The sequence below is a fragment of the Malus domestica genome, chromosome 02 (genome assembly GCF_042453785.1).
Source record: "Malus domestica chromosome 02, GDT2T_hap1".
Lineage (NCBI taxonomy): Eukaryota > Viridiplantae > Streptophyta > Magnoliopsida > Rosales > Rosaceae > Malus > Malus domestica.
The window spans coordinates 25033050-25057050 of record NC_091662.1 but is presented as its reverse complement, the minus strand read 5'-3'; the positions used below and the strand labels follow the sequence as shown (position 1 = coordinate 25057050).

Here is a 24001-nt window from a genome sequence, read left to right as displayed (position 1 = left end):
CGTAGGTGCTCAATAGAGAATGAGTTCACTGAACACGATCAACGAAGAGTTCTCATATTCATGTCACATGAGAACTCATGGTTGGGATAATGCAAAGTAGTCCTTTGACCTGAGGCATCACAGTTGTCTTGTGTTTAAGTCCTTGATCTTTGATTATGTCAAAGTCACCCCATCGGGGTGTCCACGGCATCGTTGGGGTTAAGCCACTTAGCCATGGAGACAAGTGAATGCGCAACAAGGGATCTCTAACCTTCAAACCGTTTGAGGGAGAATACTCTATGATATGATTTAGAATCTCTGGCGCCAGAGTATGAATGAGATTTAGGAAGTCGTTCCAAATCACATTCCAGGTAATCATATAAGCACACGAATCACATTGGATAGTAGACATGAATAAATAAACTATCAAACCAAACAATGTGGTCAAGAGTATTGTATTAGAGAAAGACCGTATTGCATTTGTAGTCCTAAACTGAATAGGTTCTTCACTTCTTCTGATTAGCTTGGGTAACCATGATATGCTGCTAGGTGTCACTCATGGTTTGTGGAAGCCCTAAACGTGTATAATCACTAAAGGGAGAATTGAAAGTAAGTTTCAAATTCACAATCGATTTGAAATGGTTTGAATCGCCCACTGCCTCGCTAAAAGGAACCTAATGGATCGTACACCGTGTAAGGTGGAGATTGAAGAAACAATGCAAAATGAGTAAGAATAATTAAATGGTTTAATTATATATGGCAAGGATTAATTAATATGTTAATTAATCAAACAAATAAGTTCGTTAAAGACCTCGGGATAGTTTTGGACCTTAAGGCCCAATAGGCTTTGAACGTCAAGTCCATTAACTTAAGTTGTATGACAACTTAATGAATAATGATTTACAAAGGCCCAATTAGTCCAAAAATATCCCAATGGCCGGCCATATTAGAGATGGAGTGGGTTTTGGACTTATTTACAAGTTTGCCACTCCAATGAATTAAGGTATAAATATGACTTTATAGCCAAAATTCATTAAGGGTTTTTCTTTTGGAGAAAATTGGTGAGAACTTGTCTCTCCTTTTCTCTCTAAAGAGGCCGGCCCCTTGGAGGGTGTATCTAGCCATACTAACTACTCCAAGGTCACTCATTTCTTCTCCAATCTAACCTTGGTGAAGATACTTAGAGGTTCTCAATTTTGGGAACTTGGAGAAACCTTTTCATCCATCCAAATCCATAGATTTTAGATGCAAGGAATGAAGGCCCTCTCTTTGGGTGATTAGCCTTTGCTTATGCAAAGAGGAATCTACAAAGGTATGATTTCAACTCACTTTGTTTTGAGTTGAGTTTTGGTTCACCAATCTACTAGGCTTTGAATTTCATGGGTAATGTTTTGTTTTTGAGTGCATGCAAGCATGATTCCGCCTTTAATTGTTAATTGCATGCTATATGATGTTGCTCAAATGAACATGTTTTCACAAAATCTTCCTTCAAGTGGTATCAGAGCCTAGGTCTAGTAGTTGGTGAATCCTTTTGGGTTTTGTAGTTCATAGTTTGTGATTTAAAAGTTGTAATATGTTACAAGCTATATTCTTGTTTCTTTGAATGTAAATTTTATTAGAAAATTTGCCATCTGAAATGTTGTAGATGTAGTTCTTATGAGCATGAATATTGGAGCTAAAATTTGGTGCCATGATTTTGGGGATTTTCGGCCAAATACATAGGGTGAAATTTTGGGTTCTTGTTTGACTTGTTAAAAGTGTTTTCAAGTGACTTTTGGAACTCCTATGTACCCTAGTTTGGTTATATGTTATTTCCCTAAAGTTTGAATGGTTTTGGGATGTTTTTGGATGAAAAATGTTCATGGAAATTTTTTGGGTTTTTCATGAATGTTCTTCATTGTTCTTGACATTTTTGCCAAGAACAAAAAGTATTGTGTTTTGATTCAAAGTTTTGATTTATTTCATAAAGTTTATGTTTTATGTATTCTCAAATGTTTAAATGTTTTAGATATTTGTTTAAATGGTGTAAGAAATATTGGTGGGTGTGTAAGGATTGATTTCCTTTCACACACACCACTTGCACCACTTGCATGCTTTATGTCAAAACTCACAAATCAACACACACATCACTCCTTTCCTCTCCCAAAACCGGCCACCCTACATTATAGGGTACTTTTGGGGCTTTTATGCAATTACATAAAGTTTTGATACTTTTGTGTATTTGCACTTTGGCCCAAAAGTTTACGTTTTTACGTTTAGGTCCAAAAACGCTAAAGGACAAATTGCTTTGCTCCTTTAATGAAGTTTTTGCATTGTTTAAATTTTGGGTTCTAGTGTAATTACATGAAGTAGTGGACTTTTGTGTTCTTACAAAGTGACCCCAAAAGTTTATGTTTTCGCAATATTACCCAAAAAGTTGTGGTTATTGCATGATGGCCCAAATAGTTTGAGAACAAAATTGTTTTGTCTCTTTAAATGAGAATTGGATTTTCATTTCATTTAGCTCCATTTAAATCAATTTTATGGATACAAAAACCAAATGAAAATGTTGCATTCAATTTAATTAGTTAAAGTGTTAATTAATTAAGGGATGATTATGAACCTAAGCCTAATATAATTGAGCTATGTGAAAGGCTGTTTCAAATTTGTTTGAACCATGGGAATGTGTAGATTAGATTTTGGTTGTAATTTGATTTGATCAAATGTTGTAAAAGGGCACAAGCCCTTCTTTACTTTCAGGTAATTTGTTTTATGCAAATGTTGTAATGAGCATAAGCTCACCTTTACTTTGAAGTACTTCTTTCTTGCTTTATTTGATATGCATGAAAATGAAGTAGTTGGGTCCAATGCCCATAAGACAACACGCCTTAATGTGATTAAACGCGTAACTAAAATCAATCACCATCCCTAGACCGAGATTCAACACAAGGCTCATGTTGAATCTAAACAAAGGTTCATAGTCATCCTAAGGCCCTAAGGCAACTATATAGTCCATCAAATGAATGCAAAAGTTTATGTTAGTAGTATCATATACTCTTGCTTTAAAAACCGTTTTATAAGCATAGTGGGAGTATTATATACAACTAATAACAAATCAAATGGACCAATAGTTGTAATAGGACCAAAATTGTTTTAATGAAGATTAAAATGAATATTTATATGTGATGAGACCTAAAACCCTTAACCAAACCATTATTAAGTTGATAAGCGTGAGAGTGCTTTGAACACTCTTTCGTGGCCTTCCACCGTGGTAGCTCCGATCGTTTGTGACTTGTACACCGGCTTCACCCTATCATGGGGGAGTACAAAGTGCGTGCTTACACCCAGGAGGAGTCTATATACATACTTGATGAGGTGAGTGTAGGCAACGAGGATGGCCAACATCATATCATTGTGAGGCTATTCTTGAACCCCTTCATGAACTAAGCATGGTGGGAATGACTTAACTAAGTGCAATGGAGCCAATATCATATCATTGTGAGGTGACATTCTCTAGAGGCCAAATTAGATGGGTACTTGCAAGAGATGCAAATGAGTAAGTGTACTCTCTCATTATTATTAATGCTAGCCAATATCATATCATTGTGAGGTGGGCTTGGTAGTAGTGAGTCTCCCATACCCTACTAAGAGTTTCCTCCAAAACTCTCGAATTCCAATAAGGGATATGGAATTTGCCAAAAATAGTGGGTGGTGCTATTTGATTTAAAGACCCGAATCAAATGGCTTAAAATCAATCAATTTATATTCGTTATGTATTTGTTTACCAATATATTTGCAAACGTTATCCAACACTTGACAAATAAAAGCCGAAAGCTTTAATTTCCGGACTTGGTACTACAAAACCATAGATTGTCTTTAATGGCTTGTAAATGTACCTAAGTAGTCTCATCCTCACAATCTTCCTATTGATAAAGTATCATTAGAAGAATATGTTAGATAAAGTCTATCATAAAGAGGACAACACTTTTAATGTCATAATTCTTCAATTACAAAATGTTGTATAAAGAAATAAGAGTTGTTTTGAACAACCCTTAATCAATGCAAACATTAGTGCTTGTTTCTTTGTTACATGAACAAGGAACTTTAGAAGAAAGCACAAAGGCATGGACACTTGATGTGCCATGATTCTTCACTTACAAATTGTTGTATGAAGAAATGAGAGTTGCCTTGAACAACTCTTGAAAGTTTGTAATTATGTTTAGAACATAATGGTTGGTTGACAAAAATAGTCCATCAACATGGACTTATGATGATTTTGAATTATTGAGTGTTGAAGTGATAAACCACTTAACGAGACGGAAACTAGGCAAGGACTTCACCTTTATTTCCCTATCCTTATAGTTCACTAAGTTTATTGTAAACTATGTAGTGAACAATAAACCACATGCTCTCCAAAATGTTTGATGTGTATAACACAATTGAAATAAGTTTCAAGAGAGATAGTGGGAGTTTAGGGACCATGACTATTGTAGTCAAAGGTGAAAGTCAAATGAAGAAGATAAAATAACTCCAAGAGAACAAACTTTCTTTATGAAAGGATGGACATTGGAAGGGGTATTTGCAAGAAATGTCTTGCAAGTGTCAAGAACACACCTTTCGAAGGTGTTGTAAATTGTTCTTGAATAGTTCAAAACAGTTGGTTCTTCTACTTGAATGTATGATTCCGTATTAGTAACTATGTTTTACAAATCGTTGTAAAAGTGTGACTAATAAGAAGTAGAAGAAATATGAGAGAAGAAAAGGTGCTTCACATTCGGAACGTGAATAAAATATAGATCTTTGCGAAAGCAGATAGTACTTACTTCCTCATATGAACTACCAAAGAAATTGGAAAAAACCAAAGATTGTCTTTACATTCCAATTTTAAGGAATTTAATTCCGTCACTATAGTAGAGATGGATGAATGTTTTGTTTGACAAAACATTGTTCTTTATTAATCAATGATTGGATTATGGTAATCTAATTGATTGTCTCTATAGTAGAGATGATATGGTAGTGTTAACTATTTAGAATATTACGATGCTTAAAACCCAAAAGGTTGCAAGGTAGTGACTAATCCCAACTAAGTTGTGATACCTCTTAAAACATAAGTTATGAGTTGGTGAAAGATGGATGCTTTGGATCATTAGATCCGGATCCAATACCTTCTTGTTAAAATTGTATAGAGGCGAAATGTTCGAATCTTTATTCTTTTGGAAAGAAGAAAGAAACACAAAGTTGTTGAGGTTAATTCACTTAGATGTTAGTGGCACTTGTCCACAACATAATCATACTCATGTTATATGACATTCACCGAAGATCACTCTCGGTTGGACTATAGTTTGTTTTGAATAAACACAAGTCCGAATACTTTGTAAAATGTTTCAAAGAATTCAAGAAATGTAAGTTGATGAGTAAGACATCTAAAGTAATTACCTCCTTAGATTTGATCCAAGGAAAAGTAACACTTTAGATGAGTTTCCTTGATAGATATCAAGGAAAATAGCATCATAAGATAATGAATTTCTCCATTAGGAGAAGAACGAACTCGAATAAGATTTGGTTCGTTAGATGTTATCTATTACCCATATATAGGATATATATACTTCTAAAACAATATGATTGTCAATTAGAAGATCTTCCAAAATTTTCATAACTCCATAAGATGTAGTTGGAAAGAAAGACAAATCTTAAGCATGTTAAGATTTGGGGTTGTGTGCTAAAAGCAATATTTGTTTGATAACAATCTTGTGGGATATCCTTAAATTAACTTTTGGATATCACTTCTATAAACCAACTAACAAATGTTGTTTTGTTGGGTAGTTCATTGTAATCCTACAATGTGGTTTGCCTAAGAGCAAATGAACAAGAGATAGAACTCAAAAGAATAGGTTCTTTGTGAGACAAGAAAGTAATCAACAAATATAACAACCTAGTTCCTATACCAAAAGCTCCAAGGTAGTCGAGAAGGATTTATAAACCGTCTCAGTTGAATGGTTTGAACTTTATGACTATGTCACAGAGTTACACCTCTTAATTCGAAAGAAATAAGAATGAAAATCCTTATGACTACATTGAGTGTATATATGATATATACTCAAGGAAATGGTAAAATACCATTTGACCCGAAATAATGAAACCTTCATAAGCTAATTGGTAGCTTAAGGTGACTACAATCAAAGAGAATGGTTGACTTTGAAGAAACCATCTTTGAGATAGTCTTGGTTTCAATTAATTCGAAGATTGCTAGCTACAACTAAATGGTGATTCAATGTTTGGACATAATATGGGTTTCCGAAACTATTATTAAGATAGTCTTAATAATATATGTCTAAAACTATGAATCACAAGACATGTAAGTTGAAGAGATCCATCCATCATGAATCTAACCAAGCTAGTGGGAGCTATAAGCATCTTATGAGAAAAGGATCAAATCGTTTGATTTCTCATAAAGATATAAATGAATCTTTTGTTTACTAGGTTTACAAAAGATTAGTGGGAGTTAATCATGTTCCTAAAATTTAAGTATATATATATGATATATTAATTTTGGAAATGAAATGAAAACTTCTTGGTTAAAGTTATGACTTTAAAACATTATATGAAGATAGAATGTATATGGGAGTTAATCATGTTCCTAAAATATAAATATATATATGATATATTAATTTTGGAAATGAAAAGAATACTTCTTCGTTAAAGTTATGACTTTAAGCATTCTATAACGATAGAATGTATATGGGAGACATAGTCTATAAACATGGGATGGAAATCTATAATGATAGATTTTAGGATATAATTGGATTATATCAAGCCCTAAATAATAGACAAGAGATGCTAGGAAGTTTCTCATATGATGATAAACTTCAATCAAATGGACAACTCTAGTAAGACTAAAAAGTTGCTCTTCTCAAAGAGAACGTACTCTTTGACTTCCAAAGAAATAATGCGTAAATAGAATCCTTTATGCATACGCAGAAAGGTGATTTATGTATTTCATATTGTATGAAAAACATTGATATGAGTTGTACCTAGAACAGGTACAAGACGATGTCAGTGCAAGCCCAGGATCAGAACCATGGCAACTGTCAAGTGAATCCTTAAGTATTTAAGAAATACTAAAGGATAAATTCCTCAAAGATCGAGGAAGAATTAGAGTAACGTAATGGAAGCGTAAATGTATTAGATTGTGAATCTAATCCATCATTGGATGTTTCTTCATTATGAATGAAGAGATAAACAGATGTCTCTTTATTATGACTAAAGAGATATTTGGATGGAAACATTAAAGTAATGACTTTAGTGTGTTCCATTATGAATGCAAAATATATTGCCATATAGAAGTTTACAACAATGTTGTTTAGATGGGAAAGTTCATTTATGAACTCTCTATTCGGTTCCAACCAGAAAGTGTATGACACTAATGGGGTGATAGCTCAAGCCAGGGAATCAAGGTCTCATCAAGGTCCGAACTCAAATGAGAGATTGAACCACATGATTGAGAATCATGTATAATGGTGACGTCGTTATTCTCAAGGTTGCTTCTATGGATAACATATAGATATCCATTGTCTAGGCCTACTACTCAGCCATTTATGAAATGACTACAGAAGAGGTATCATCACTGATGAACAAGCTTATTGGCTCTAGTGCAAGTGGGAGATTGTTGGAAATGTGCCCTAAAACCAATCATGTGATGATACTTTACGGACATTTCACATGTTAAACTAATCTAGTTTAAATATAAAGGGCAAAGATTATTGTTTGAGCCGTCTCATATAAATGTTATATGCTTAAACGATAAGTCCAAGGAATATGTGATTGGAAGAATACGATCTAAAGAAGTTAGATTCATGAGACCATTCTTTCGTAGACACATCCTAAACGTTCCTGATCATAGGATTGCCAATTGGGCATTGACAGTCCGTTAAGATCAGTACGTCCTGTGTCTTCTCTCAGGGAGAGTGACTAGTCTCGAGTCATTGGTGTGTGTGACATCAAGACAAGTACGTAGGTGCTTAATAGAGAATGAGTTCACTGAACACGATCAACGAAGAGTTCTCATATTCATGTCACATGAGAACTCATGGTTGGGATAATGCAAAGTAGTCCTTTGACCTGAGGCATCACAGTTGTCTTGTGGTTCAGTCCTTGATCTTTGATTATGTCAAAGTCACCCTATCGGGGTGTCCACGGCATCGTTGGGGTTAAGCCACTTAGCCATGGAGACAAGTGAATGCGTAACAAGGGATCTCTAACCTTCAAACCGTTTGAGGGAGAATACTTTATGATATGATTTAGAATCTCTGGCGCCAGAGTATGAATGAGATTTAGGAAGTCATTCCAAATCACATTCAAGGTAATCATATAAGCACACGAATCACATTGGAAGTAGACATGATTAAATAAACTATCAAACCAAACAATGTGGTCAAGAGTATTTTATTAGAGAAAGACCGTATTGCATTAAAGTCAAGCTTGTTGCATCACATTCCGAAGTACCATGGGCTGTCCATGGAGGATCCGAACAAGCACTTGAAGGAGTTTGAAGTAGTTTGTTCGAGCATGACCCCGGTGAATGTAGATGGCAGCATCTTGAAGATGAAGGCTTTTCCATTCTCTCTAATGGACAAAGCTAAAGATTGGTTGTACGAACTAACACCCAGGACGGTTACATCTTGGAAGAGTATGAAATGAGCTTTCTTGGAGAAGTTTTTCCCAACTTCAAGAGTCATTCTCTTAAGGAAACGGATTAGCGGGATCCAACAAAATCAAGGTGAATCGTTTCCCACTTATTATGAACGTTTTAAAACTCTTGTTGCTTCATGTCCACAACACCAAATGAAGGAGGAGCTGCTCATTCAATACTTCTACGAAGGACTCCTCCCCATTGAACATCAAATGTTAGATGCCTCAGCGGGTGGTCCATTGGTTGACATGACTCCGGTGGCTGCGAAGACTCTAATTGCAAACCGAGCACACAATGCACAACAATATGAGGGTGTTGGACAAAGAGAAAGCCCACGGCAACATAGTGTGAATGAGGTAAGTGCTATCTCTGAAATTCAATCACAATTAGCTAATCTTACCTCTCTTGTGTCTCAGGTTGTAATTGGGTCAAAACCACAAGAAAATCAAGTTTGCACCGTGTGCTCCATTCAAGGGCATCCATTCGAGAAGTGCCCTCAGTTAATCGAGAATGGTGGATGGGTATCTGCCAATGCTATTGGATTCCAAGGCCAAAATCAAACCAAATACGATCCATACTCGAACACATACAACCCCGGATAGAGAGATCACCCTAACATGAAGTGGAGAGAGCCCCAACAACCTGCACAATAAGGGGGATTTCGGCAAAACCCCCTTGGGTTCCCACGGCCATATCAACAAAATAATCACTTCCGGCCCAATCTAGAACAGGTACGCCTATGGATAATGATCAACTTGTTCAATTGCTAACCAATGTGGTGCAGGGCATGCAAAATCAAGCCAATGAGGTGGAAGATTTGAAGAAACAAATGGGACAAATGGATGAATTCATGGGGCAGTTTAGTAGAGAACAAGGTAAGTTACCTAGTTCAACAAATGTGAATCCGAAGGGAGGATTTGAATCTGCTAAAGCCATCATATTGCGTAGTGGAAAAGAAGTTGGAAGTGAGTCCGACACTCCCAAATCTGCCCAAGAAGAGGATGACAAGCTGCAAGAAAATGAGGGAAACATTAGCACACCCAAGACAAGGGTGAAACAAACCTTGCCGCAAGCCCCTATCCTTCCTAATTCGGCCAAACAAGGTAAGTTGAGTTCAAATTCACTTAATACTAATCTGACCAATGTTCCTTTTCCTCGTAGGTTCATGCAATCGAAAAAGGATGAGAATGAGAAGGACTTTCTAGAAACATTCCGGAAAGTGCAAGTAAACATTCCACTCCTTGAGGCAATTAAACAAGTCCTAAAATATGCCAAATTTCTCAAGGAGCTGTGCACAAACAAGAGAAGAATGTCGAACAAAGAGGTAGTTAAGGTAAGTGAAAATGTTTCAGCCGTATTGCAACGTAAACTACCTACTAAATGCAAAGATCCCGGTAGTTTTACGATTCCTTGTATAATTGGCATTACTCGGTTTGAACATGCAATGCTTGACTTAGGTGCATCCATAAATGTCATGCCTTATTCTATTTATGAATCTATGAATTTGGGTGAATTGAAAAAGGATGGTGTGATCATACAATTGGCTGATCGTTCTAACGCTTATCCAAAGGGAGTATTGGAGGATGTTTTAGTACAGGTGAACCATTTGATCTTCCTGGCTGATTTTTACGTTTTAGACATGGAAGATTCAGCCTATTCCACCTCTCTGCCGATTCTCCTTGGTAGGCCATTCATGAAGACAGCCCGTACAAAGATTGATGTGTTCAAGGGCACTTTGACGATGGAATTCGATGGGGAAGTTATCGATTTTAATATTTCTGAAACTATGAGATATCCCGTTGATGACCATTCATGTTTTTCTATTGATATCATTGATTCATTGGCACATGAATATCTTGAGGAATTGAACGAGGATGCCCTTGAAATAGCCATTACAAAGGGCATAGAACTGAAAAACCAAAGCATTGGAACCATACAAACCCACGGCCAGATTGAGGCCCCCAATGCTGTGCCCTTTAATGAGGAAGTTGTGGAAGTTGTGGCTGCCCTTGAGTCACTTCCACGACAATATGGTAAGGTTCCGCTATCAGTTTCTACTAAGATGTTACCTTCTGTTGTTCAGGCACCTATTCTTGAACTTAAGCCATTGCCGGACCATTTGAAGTATGTGTTTTTGGGAAATGACGAAACATTGCCCGTAATTGTTTCTTCAAGTCTCACAGCACATGAGGAAGAAAAACTTGTGAGGGTGCTACGAGAATACAAAACAGCCATAGGGTGGACTTTGGCCGACATTAGGGGAATTAGCCCCACCACTTGCATGCACCGTATACTTCTTGAGGAGGGGACTAAACCATCCCGAGAGGCTCAACGCCGTCTCAACCCTCCAATGATGGAAGTTGTGAAGAAGGAAATAATCAAGCTCTTAAATTGTGGTGTGATCTATCCTATCTCCGATAGCCGTTGGGTTTCACCAATTCAAGTCGTTCCCAAGAAGTCTGGAGTTACTGTTGTCAAGAATGAAGAGAACGAGTTGGTGCCTACACGAATTCAAACTGGATGGCGTGTTTGTATTGACTATAGGAAGCTAAACGCCACAACAAGGAAATATCACTTTCCTTTGCCATTCATCGACCAAATGCTTGAAAGGTTAGCCGGTCGTGCTTTTTATTGCTTTCTTGATGGATATTCTGGATATAACCAAATCTTGATAGCCTCGGATGATCAAGAGAAGACCATATTCACGTGTCCCTTTGGAACGTTTGCTTATCGTCGCATGCCATTCGGCCTATGCAACGCACCTGCCACTTTCCAAAAGTGTATGGTAAGTATATTCTCCGATTATGTTGAGAAGATCATTGAGGTATTTATGGATGATTTCAGTGTATTTGGGGATTCTTTCGCTAATTGTTTAGATAATCTGACCTTGATCTTGAAACGATGTGTTGAAACTAATCTTGTGTTGAATTGGGAAAAATGTCATTTTATGGTTAAACAAGGTATAGTTTTAGGTCATATAGTTTCATAAAAAGGAATTGAAGTAGATAAATCAAAAATAGACCTTGTACGTCACTTACCCTCTCCTACTTCGGTTAGAGAGGTTCGTTCGTTTCTTGGCCATGCAGGGTTCTATAGACGTTTCATCAAGGATTTTTCCAAAATTTCTAACCCCCTTTGCTGATTGCTTCAAAAAGATGTGCCCTTCAAGTTTGATGAGGAGTGTGAATCGGCATTCAACCAACTCAAGGAGAAGCTCACTTCGGCCCCCATCATTACTCCTCCCGATTGGAGTTTCCCTTTCGAGCTTATGTGTGATGCATCCAACTATGCATTAGGAGCTGTTTTAGGGCAAAGAAGAGACAAGCAGCCGCATGTTATATACTATGCTTCTCGGACCCTCAATGATGCCCAATTAAACTACTCCACAACGGAAAAAAAACTTCTGGTTGTTGTCTTTGCTTTAGATAAGTTTCGGTCTTATTTAATTAAAACTAAAGTGATTGTTTATACTGATCATGCAGCTTTGAAGTACTTACTAATGAAGAAGGAAGCAAAACCTAGGCTCATTCGTTGGATGCTTCTTCTGCAAGAATTTGACATCGAAATACGAGACAAGAAAGGAAGCGAGAATGTGGTGGCTAACCACCTAAGCCGAATGGTCCATGATGAGCAAGACAATGCCGTGCCTATCCCTGAAACTTTCCCCGATGAGCAGCTGATGTCTATTGAGGTAAGTGAACCTTGGTATGCCGATCTAGTGAATTACTTAGTGTCTAAACAACTCGCAAGCACTCTCACCAAGCACCAATGTGATAAACTTCGAAAAGATGCACGATTCTATGTTTGGGATGATCCCTATTTGTGGAAGTATTGCTCTGATCAGATTTTGCGTAGATGTGTGCATAGATGTGATTCCGACTAGTGGGTGACCTTAGATTATGTGCACAGATGATTGATGAGAGAAGCACTAGAGCGTATTATTACACCATCCATGTCGTACAGACTACTTCAGGTAGTTCCGACTTATCTGCAGTGTAGTGCCGTACAGGTCATCGAGGTGACTCCGGTTGGATTGGATGTTGAGCTATGGAATTAACTGTACAGGACCAACTGCAGGGTCTCCGGTTAATTCAACTTTTCACCTGTTACATTGATGCATCATTTATTTTGTTTTCGAAATTAAAACATGGCATACTTTCGAGTTTTAAAGAAAAATTGATGATTCGAGATTTATGAAAAGTATTATGTTATTATATTATTTTCTGGGAAAAGTATACAGGTTTTACAGTGAGGGGTTAGAATTATTTTTGGCGAAATGTTTTTGAAAAGCTTGGTTTTACTGACCCACTCAATTTTGTTTTTCGCCCCTCCAGGTTCTTGATAGCAGAGTTTTGGTGGCCACGAGGAATCCAACGGTATTCTGACAGAATTCACAAAAGTAGGACTCACCCTCGAGGGTTTCCATTTTAATAATTGTATTTTAAAAGCTTCCGAACTGTGTAAATGGTTACGTCACTCTCATGTGACGGCCAGCATGCCCTCCTTCGGGACGGGGTGTGTCAGCTAGCATGGATCCCATCAGGACCTGGGGCTTTTAGAGCTCCAATACTTTTAACAGCATTCCAGATTTCACTATCCGTGGGAATAGCAGTCAATTTACGATTTTGTTCACTTATTATACAGGGTTCAATGATTTGAGTAACCAACTTAATTTGGTCATTGGAGGGATTTTTCCCTCGTGTGAATTGCATTTTAAATTCATTAACAAAAACCTACTCCATCCCCTTTCCTTTAGACCACCAAAACCCATTGCCATCTCAAACTTTGTTGATTTCATTCCTTGTTTTTCATATCGTTGCACTCAATTGAAAGAACCTTGTATTTTTGTCACCATTTTTAAGCCAGTTGGCTTTAGCCTTTTGAGCCCACATTACTTCTTCCTCCTTGAGAACTCGTGAGAGTTGATCATTTATCTACACTTCTAATTGAATTTTGTCTAGTAGAGTATTAGAAACAATAGAATTGCTATTTAATGACATAATTTCCTGCTGGATTTTGCTAAGAGCATTTAGGATTTTCTGTTTTCTTTCTTTAACTAACCCAAACACCACACGATTCCAATTTCTCACAAGGAAAGAAAACTTACCTAAACAACCCCTAAAATAGTCAATGGGGATAATCCCTCATCACAACTCCAAGTCTCCTTCACAAAATTTTTAAAATCTGGATGTAAATTCCACATAGCTTCAAACTTAAAGGTCTTCCTTCTCTGACTAACAAGATGGCTGACCGTATCCAAGAAAATTGGATTATGGTTAGAGCCCAGAATAGGATAATTATGGAGGAAATAGTTAGGACAGGCATCAAGCCAGTAGGAGTTTGCTACTACTCTATCTAGTCTCTAAAAAAATGAGAGTTTCATCTTTATGGTTGTTAGTCCAAGTAAAAGGAACCCCATCCATCTTTACCCTAACTAAAAGGTTTTCGTTGTTTTTTATTTTTAAAATAATTTTTTTATTTTTTGTACATTAATTTCTTTTATTAAGCTATAACTAATTATATATATATATATATATATATATATGATGTTATGTTTAATTAAAGTTTATAAGCAATGGTTTTTTATGTAAGATCCCACATTGTCAAGGGGTGAGGATCCTGTAAGCCTTATATGTATATTCTTATCTCTACCTAGCACAAGGCCTTTTGAGAGCTCACTGGCTTCGGGTTCCATCGGAACTCCGAAGTTAAGCGAGTTCGCGCGAGAGCAGTCCCATGATGGGTGACCCACTGGGAAGTTCTCGTGTGAGTTCGCAGAAACAAAACCATGAGGGTGTGATCGGGGCCCAAAGCGGACAATATCGTGCTACGGCGGAGTCGAGCCTGGGATGTGGTAGGGGCTTGGGCTGGGATGTGACATTTTAACTCATCAAATCATAGCACTTTTTGTTGTAAAACTCTTTCTCCAAACTTTATGAATCATTAGTTGAAGTTTTTATTCTAATAAGAGCATGTAATTTGTCTTAACATCCTACTACTACAAATATTGCCATTTATTTGAATCTTATTTTGCAGATACCACTCTGATTTTTGTACTACTAACAAATGGCATCTCTCAATAACTCTTAACATCCTATTACAACAATATTTTCCTTTTTTAATAGTTAGAAATAACAGAAATTACTCATAGGCGAGATCAAGCTCAAGTATGGAGCAAGAAACTATTTGTTTGAAGGACCAATAGATCTTATTGTAAATTTCTTATTCGAGGATATTAAAGACTAGTTTGTTGTGGTGTATGGTACTTTTTTTTTTTAATCGGATTGAAAGCCCTCATAAGAATCTAGGAAGGCCACCCCTTATGCACTCTATCCTTAATGTATGTTGAATACGTTGCTTTACGTGCATATTAAATAGTTAAAACTTAATTTTAGTTCCCGTAGAAGAACCAAGTAAAAACCACTTTACAACAACAAAAACTACATATTAACATTTTAATAAATTAATTAAATTTGATTAATTAAGGACTAGTCTCTCGTTATGTGCTGACATGCGCCAGTTGACTTTATTCGGTACCTACTACTTTTATGTTTTTCTCTTTTACTATCTTACTAAAAAAGTAGGGTTTTTGCTGCACACCTGACTTTTTTTTTTTTAACAAAAGATATTATGTACACTAAGGGAGGGGGTGGGCTTAACCTCACAATGAGCTAGCAATAATGTGGTTCAAATTCGCCTTTGGCAAGAATCGAACCTAAAACCTCTCACTTACAAGTGAAGAGGATACCACTAGAAGTACAATTTATTTTTTTTGATTCAATATAAGTTTAACAAATTGATTTAGTTTACTAATTTACCCTTATTATTATTAACCAGTGGTGTTTTAATAATGGGAGTTTTAACAAAAAGCCTGCGGTACTATTCACTTTAACGAAAAACCACATTTTTACACTAAAAAGTCAAACCTGGTACTATTCACTTTACTTTTTATTTTGTCTTTATCGTTAAAACTCAAAGTTTTCAAGCCATTTTCATTAGTTTTCCTTTTAACAATTTAGTTATTGACACATCATGACCCGGGATATCCATTAGGACTTCAAATCGACCTGTGCTGGCCGACACCTGGAAGGTGATGAAGCCATAAAGTGTGATAATGTATAAAATGTGAATAATTTAAAACCTAAAAGTCCCTAAGTACACGAGTGCGCGGTGAGCGGATCTGGACCCATTTCACGAGTGATACAGAGCATATGTATAGTGCAGTAAGGTGAGACAATGATCATACCATCACAAGAAAACATATGTACCGAAAAGTGCCACGAATCCTCGTCGATACGAAACTCTGCTGCTAGAACCTGGAGGGGTACAAAAATAGAAAATGTGAGTAAGTGAAACAAAACTTTTCAAACCAATTCCAACTACCAAAGGCAGTAGCCCCTCACCGTAATACCTGTATAATTTCCCAGAAATAATAGGCGTGACTATAAATCAATACCATAACCAAAATAATAGTCTCACAATTATACCGTGTCAAATATCTTAATAGGAATAAGTACTCAGGTGAAATAAATCAATATGAAATGGCATATTAGCCGGATCCACCTATAGCGCCCTATACGGCTAAATTAGCAGCTCATCAACATGCTAGCCGAAGTCACCTCACATGACCTGTACAACTTATCCATTTCTCATCACATATGCTAGCTCATCACATATTTCATCATATATGCTAGCTCATCACATATTTCATCACATATGCTAGCTCATCACATATTTCATCACATATGCTAGCTCATAAGTCGAAGTCACCTCTAGTGACCTTACGACTTATCCATAGCTCAATAAGTATACCTGCACAAGAGTCGGAACCACCTAAAGTGGTCTGTACGACATGACTGGGTGTAAATAAATACGCTTAAGTGCTACGATCACGTTGAAACTATGCAAATAATCGCGGGTCACCTATGAGTCGGAACCACCTATAGTGGTCTGTACGACAAGACTGTGCACCTACCTTGGATCCAAGGTGAGCGCAAGGTGCGAATGGTGAACATCACTTAAAGGATTGTGCCATGGCCACTGGCGGGAGCACTAACACCGGGGTGCAGGTTTATGAGCTCTAAATGCATCTCATGTGACATATACAACTCATAGGCAACTTGTACGACAATGTCGGAGTTGCCTAAAACATATTGTGATTATGCCATAACTCAATCATTTCAACTAATACCATAACTCACCTAAACTTTTAGTGTGTTCTGCGTTCATCTTCGCACTTCAAGCATTCATAATAATTTTGTGCAGGTACTATACACATAGATATGCCATAATACAAATCTAAAACTCAACCATATCATAGTAATTTTCCGATATATACATATATATAATGTGGCGTAAAAATGCATGAACTATAACGCCCTACTCCCGACTTATTTATTTTCGGAAATAGTTATCGGTGATAAGCTCATCTAAACCCTAATGTAAATAACCATCATTACTTACGTTTCCTTACTTCAATTCCTTAATTCCTCACATATTGATTTATGACCAACATTTAACCACCAACTCGCAAGGTTAGATCTCACATTTTCCACTAATATCCTTTGTATTGTTCAATTCCCCAAATAAGGCTATTGTCTCAATTATTTAGTCCCATTTATTATATGGCTACATCTAACGTCTCGTTAGACTGCCTACGTACCCTAAACAGGGATTAAGTCATTCGAAGGGAAAAGACCTACTCACCTTAGGTCCGCGCTACGACTCCATCGCATGAATATGGAGACATCACAAACTATCATCGCCTATGACCAATTATCAAATCACGTCTCAAAGTTCTTACCGATAGAATACATAATTTACATAAAACATATCCTTAAGGACCTTTTAGAATAATTTGAGACCTATTGACCAAAAGTAAATCGTCGATCGAAGATCGACAGTTGGGTCCACAACCTTGCAAAACTCAATTCGGAAGATTCGCATTTCAGATTTCCAATCCGTAACTTCTCATGATATACAATATGCTTCTAGAACAACATACTTAAATTTCATTACGATCCAACGGTTGGATCTGCACCAATTTTCAAAACTGATTAGCGATTAACGTTTTATTTTATGAACTTACAAATCCAATTTGGGAAGATCCATAAGCCGGATTCTTAGCCCGTAAGTTCCTAAATTTTTCAAATATTACGTACTACAATGTAACAAAGTTTGGTGATGATCCAACGGTCGGATCGTCGATTCACCTGAATACCTAATAACGTATTGTAGAGAATTTAGGTTCCAACGATCAACCTATGTCATTCAAATATCAAAATTGAATTCAAGATATTTAACATAGCCTAAAAATAGCATTGGCAGCGCACTGGCCACACGCCGCCACACGCGTCACCATGTGTGGCGGTCGGTCGCCCGGACTCGCTTGAAAATTCAACTATTTCTAAAAATTATGAAATTTTGCAGAAATGACGATCTCAGTGAGTGGAGTAACTTACCAAGGCCAATTTGGCTGGGAAAAGCCCCAATCCCATGAAAATCCGTCGGAAACCCTATAAAGAGTGTGCTTCGATTCTTCCTCCTCGACGTTCCCCCACCCCTAAAACCTATTGGGCTTTGATCAGGAGTTCAAGGGGAGTCTGTTGGTAGTGATAATTGAATGAAATTGTTTCAGGTTTGGTGGATCTAAGCCAAGGATCCTCATGGCACCCATGGTTCCGTCGGGATGGTTTCCTCCAATTACAACCAAATTCATTATGATCTTAGGTGCAAAAGAAAGAGGAAGGGTAGTGGTATGTTTTGCAGGTGATGAGTGGTGGTGATTCACCAGAAAAATCGTTTGCAAAGGCATCGAAAAATGTGGAGGAATCGGGTTGGGCACGGGTCAAGGAGGAAACCCGATTCCCCCTCCTTCTCACCTTCCCTCATTTCCCTCCTTTTCCTTCTCACTGGTTGGTTTGTTCATCTCTTTCTCTCCTATGATTAGGCAGCAGCCCATCTACCTTCCCTCTCCCGTCCCCCCTCCTTCTTTCTCTTCCTTTTTTTCAACTTTTTAAAAATCACTAATTGATAAATAAAATATATACATTAGAAAAATATATAAAAATATATAAATAGTGACCAACCAAAATTACTTCTTGGGTTTACAGTTCTGTAATGTCGAGTACTTCAAGAAAACACTAATGGATTAATTCATACACCTCGCTATACATTGGTTAACGGAAGTCAAGACCCTCGCCTTTAAGGGCATTTTCGTAAAATCATACTTCTAAATTTTGTAAAAACATAAGATTAGGGACAAGTCGTCACAGTTATGCAAGGGTGTTATTGGATTTTAGTAAACAGGAAATCCTCAAAGAGTGTGCTGATGCACAAAACCGGGAGGTCTTGGAACAATGTAAATCCAACCATGAATTTGCAAGAAAGTAAAGAACACAAGATGTATCGTGGTTCACCCCAATGTTTGGGCTATGTCCACACTAATATTGTATATCTCTGTTTGTGAGAAGATTGTGAGGGAGAGAGCTCTGTATGTGAGGATGAGAGCTTTGTGAGGGTGAGGGGGCTTTGTAATGTGAGAGTGAGGGCTTTGCTCTGAATTTCCAAGCCTGAGGTTTGTGAGGGTGAGGAGGCCCTTTTATTGACTAAGGGCTCCTCCCCTTTTTACATATTTGCCCTTTCATTTATTACATAATTATATTTGAGTCCCCTGAGTATTTATATGAGGTCTAAATACGGAGGCCCTAACTACGGTATAAACAGTAGTCCCCCAAGTCTTCAGTCAAGAAAGTCTTTTAGCTGGAGACTTGAAATTCAATCCATGTGTGGGCCGAAGTAACTAGATGTCGTCTAGAACTGATACTCGATATGAGGCGATGCCCAATCTGAAATAATGCTCAACCAGAAGTAGCACATGTTGTGAGGCTGCTCTGCTTGTGGCTTATGTTGCCTTGGTTGGTTTGGCTTGTGGTGTTGAAGGTGAGGGAGTCCCTTTTATAAAATAAGGGCTCGCTCCTTAATACAAAAATGATGGGCTAGAGTTGGTGCTCACGGCGAGGCAGTTGCTCAGCAGGCGGCGATGCTCTTTAATGATGGTGAAGGAGTCCTTTTTAAGGGCTCATTCCTCAATACATGAATAATAGGTGCTCTCTAATGAAAGTGAAGGAATCCCTTTTATAGAATAAGGGTTCGTTCCTCAGTATATAAATAATGGGCTAAGTCCCCCAAGTATTTTTCATGAGGACCAGTTACGGAAGCCCAATATATGGTACATAATGTAGTCCCCCAAGTCTTCAGTCAATAGAGTCTATTGGCTAAAGACTTTAAATTGAATCCATCTATGGGTCGAAGTGGCGATTGTTCGAAGGTGGTATTTGTATACCCTGCACTGAAGCTTTGTAGGTGAAGCTTTGCAACTAAAGCTAGAGCTTTGTAAATGAAACTTTTAAAGATGGAGCTTCCGAAGTTGGAGCTCTGTAAATGAAGCTTTCGAAGCTGATTGACATGAGTGATGTTATGGATGTTGACATGAGTGATGCTTATGAATGTTGACATGAATGATGGTCATGAATGTTTATGTATGATTGACATGAGTGATGCTCATGAATGTTTATGTATGATTGACATAAGTGATGCTCATGTATAATTTTGGAGTACTGGACGTACTTTTGATCACCTGGTTGGTGATAATAGCGGCAGGCTGTCGAATAATTTTAGAGTACTAGGTGTACTTTTGATCACCTGGTTGGTGATAATAGCGTCAGGCTGCCGAATAATTTTAGAGTACTAGGCGTACTTTTCATCACCTGGTTGGTGATAATAGCGGCAGGCTGCTGAATAATTTTGGAGTACTAGGCGTACTTTTGATCACCTGGTTAGTGGTAATAGCGGCAGGCTGCCGAATAATTTTTTGTAGTACTGGACGTACTTTTAATCACCTGGTTGGTAATAATAGAGGCAGGCTGTCGAATAATTTTTTGGAGTATTGGGTGTATTGTTGATCACCTGGTTGGTGATAATAGCGGCAAGCTACCGAATAATTTTGGAGTACTGGGCGTACTTTTGATCACCTGGTTGGTGATAATAACGGCAGGTTGCCGAATAATTTTGGAGTACTGGGTGTACTTTTGATCACTTGGTTGGTGATAATAGCGGCAGGTTGCCAAATAATTTTGGAGTACTAGACGTACTTTTGATCACCTAGTTGGTGGTAATAGTGGCAGGCTGCCGAATAATTTTTTGTACTGGACGTACTTTTGATCACCTGGTTGGTGATAATAGAGGGCCTGGCTTTTTTAGGCATATGGTCTTTTGCCCTTCTCATAACATTCCAGCCCATTATTTTGGGCTTGTCGTTTTTTTTTTTACCCTCTGATAGGGTTTATACAGATGTTTCCCAAAGATAAGAAAAATAAATTACATCATTGAAAAATAAATCCAACCCTCTGCACAATCGGTCACGTCCATAATTCCATTTTCTGCATGCCATCACCACCGCAATTATGTGTGCTTCTTTTTATCTTCTTTTGCTTTCTGCTTTCACTTTTGCTTTTACTTTCTCTTTTCACTTTCTCAAAAAAATGATTTCACATGGCTTTCTCCTTTTGCTTTCTCAGAAATTAGAAAATGATTTCAAAACCGCGAGCACATGGCTTTCTCCTTTTGTTTTCTCAGAAAATGATTTCACATGCATGAAAACGCCATCATCGATAAGAAATTTGCAGAGCAGGTCCGGGACTTGCGCTGGGACCGATGCAGATGTTGGTGGTGATGGCTTTGGATGGTGCGATTGGAGAGAGGTTAGTTGGCTTAGGAGAGAGAGATGCACAGCGGACAGAAGTGAGCGTGGTCGGTGGTTTTCGCGTCTCTGTCCTTGGCTTACTGTTTGACGGAGAGAGAGATGCACAGCTGACAGAGGCGACAATCTAGCCACATACAAATTGTTCCTCGGGTTCTCCACAGATAGACTTCTTGACCTATATCTTGACCTTGAAATAGACCTCAAAAGGGAACCACTGTATCGCTTCGGGGATGGAGAGTAGGAATACCTTGACCTTCTGAAGTACGACATCGTAGCAATCACAGGCAGAGATTAATCACTCTTCACTTTCTGAAATCAACGATCAATCTCTCGCCTTCTCTCTCCTTTCTTTCTCTCTCTCTCATTTCGCTCTGTAGGGAATAGCTATGTCAGAGAAAATGAACGGTGGTCGATGGAAAACCGGATGTAGGGAGACGGAGAGGATGAGGTGTAAAGGTTGACACGTGTTGGAGAAGCGGATCTGTGATAGTAGTGGTGGTTGATCTGCTGATGAGTAAACATGTTCAGAATGCTGGTTGATCTGCGTCGGAGGCAGGATCTGTGTCCAGAACGGGTTCGGGTTCAAACTTTCTTCGCGAATGAAGCGCCGTTTTCTTGTTGCTGCTGCTTCGAGAGGAGTAGAGCAGGACATGGAGACAAACAGTTCATCACAGTTACCAGAGGATGATGGATTGTACAGGTTTCTAAAAACAGAGAGGCCATAAGTTCGGAGGTAGAGCAAAGAGAAGGATATGGGTTTTTAGAGAGAGAGAGTGGTGTTTTTTTTCTCTTCTTCTGCTTGAGCTAGACGAAGCCAGAGGTGGAGTTGTAGTCGAACTCGACGACGTCGTCCAAGGGGAGGAGGCCATGTGGCAGGCACATTTTGTCAAGCAACTCGTGGAACTTCTGCCTGCATAGGGCTTCACCGTGGTAGATCTCGACGCCCTCTTTGTGGCTGGCATTTGTTGGGCTAGCATTTGTGTATTTAGAGCGAGAGAGAGGAAATTCAGATGGATTGATGTTTTGTTGTTGTTAGGCATTTGAAAATGGAGAACCGGGGGTTTTTCTGGGAAAGCTTTAAGTTTTTGTGTTTTTGCAGATTTTACAGATTCACGGTGGAGGTGAAAAAATGAAAGAGAACCGACATAGTTTTTCGTGTCGATTCCCACAGACGGCGCCAAATGTTGATGCACAAAACCGGGAGGTCTTGGAACAACGTAAATCTGAACGTGAATCTGCAAGAAAGTAAAGAATAAAAGATGTTTGTGGTTCACCCCAATGTTTGGGCTACGTCCACACTGATATTGTATTTTTCTGTTTATGAGATGATTGTGAGGGAGAGATCTTTGTATGTGAGGATGAGAGCTTTGTGAGGGTGATGGGGCTTTGAAATGTGAGAGTGGGGCCTTTGCTCTGAATCTCAGAGCTTAAGGATTGTGAGGGTGAGGAGGCCCTTTTATAGACTAAGGGCTCCTCACCTTTTTACATATTTCCCCCTTCATTTATTACATAATTACATTTAAGTCCCCCAAGTATTTATATGAGGTCTAAATACGGAGGCCCTAAGTATGGTGTAAACATAGTGAATAATGTTTAGTCCTACGAAGATTTCAGCTAACTAAAAACCTTTCAAACTCTTCCATTTATGTTCAACCAATATAATGCATTTATGCAAAGGTACTAATTAAGGTGAACTATACATCTCTGCAAGGTCTAGTGTTCTTCTGTTGACATATTGCATTCATCAAAACAGGTTGAAGTCTATGTATCTTCTTTTTTTTTCAATCAATTGGTTCAAGTAAAAGTAAAAGAAGGTGGCTGCTGGTAGGTAATTTAATAACCTAAAATCCATTGTTAAATTAGCCTTAATTTGTTGAAAACAAAGTTGTATCTAACTAATAAAATTTGAAGCTGCTAGCGGCTTGGGTCTTCTTCTGGTCGATTGAGTTCCCAATGTACAACCAGGCATTTTTACACATCAAAAAGCTTCGAGCTTGTTTGGTATTCTACTTGAATCCAACTTTTTAAACTCAAAAACAATTTTCAAGTTTTAAGCCTTAAAAACTTGTTTGGTAGGACTATTTTAAAAAATTGAACTCAAGACTAACTCAAAAATATAGTCTATTATCTAAAAACACAAAAAGTGAGTTTTTAGAGTTTTTAAACTTAAACTCACTCATTTCTTTTCTCTCCCTTCTCCCCTCTCACTCCAAATCTCTCTCTTTTCTTCTCTCTCCCCCTTCTACTTTTTTTTTTTTTTACTTTTTTCGTTTCTCCTCTAATCCGCTCTCTTCATTCTCTCAGTTTTTTCTCTCACTCCTCTTCCTCTCTATCACTTCCGATCTTCTCACTTCTTTCTCTTTCCTCCAATCATCTCTTACTTTTTTTCCTCCTCTCTCCTCTCTCCTCTTTCTCTCTCGACCCCCTTTTTATGGATCTTTTTTTCCAGTTTAAGTTGTAAGATTTAAAAATTTTAAATCGCATACCAAACAAGTTTTTTAGTCTTAAATAAAATTGTTTTCAAGAAAAATTCTTAAGAAATGTTTTGAAAAATTATAAATTTTTTTAAATAAGATAGCAAACAAGCCCTT

The 24001-nt window shown here is 37.8% G+C and overlaps 1 protein-coding gene across 1 annotated transcript; it reads left to right on the top strand.

Moving 5' to 3' along the window:
- The first annotated feature begins 9386 nt into the window (after nucleotides 1–9386).
- On the top strand, nucleotides 9387–22543 carry LOC139191549 (uncharacterized). Its single transcript, XM_070812434.1, has 6 exons — nucleotides 9387–11607; nucleotides 12130–12338; nucleotides 21226–21408; nucleotides 21788–21858; nucleotides 21967–22110; nucleotides 22510–22543. The coding sequence occupies exons 1-6, from the start codon at nucleotides 9387–9389 to the stop codon at nucleotides 22541–22543; spliced, it is 2862 nt and encodes a 953-aa protein (XP_070668535.1).
- The last annotated feature ends 1458 nt before the right edge of the window (nucleotides 22544–24001 follow it).

Coding starts and splice junctions, on each gene's coding strand:
- LOC139191549 (XM_070812434.1), top strand. CDS start 9,387: ATGGATAATGATCAACTTGTTCAATTGCTAACCAATGTGGTGCAGGGC. Junction 21,409..21,787: donor GATGGTGCGATTGGAGAGAG/GTTAGTTGGCTT, acceptor TTCGCTCTGTAG/GGAATAGCTATGTCAGAGAA. Junction 21,859..21,966: donor AGGGAGACGGAGAGGATGAG/GTGTAAAGGTTG, acceptor CGTCGGAGGCAG/GATCTGTGTCCAGAACGGGT.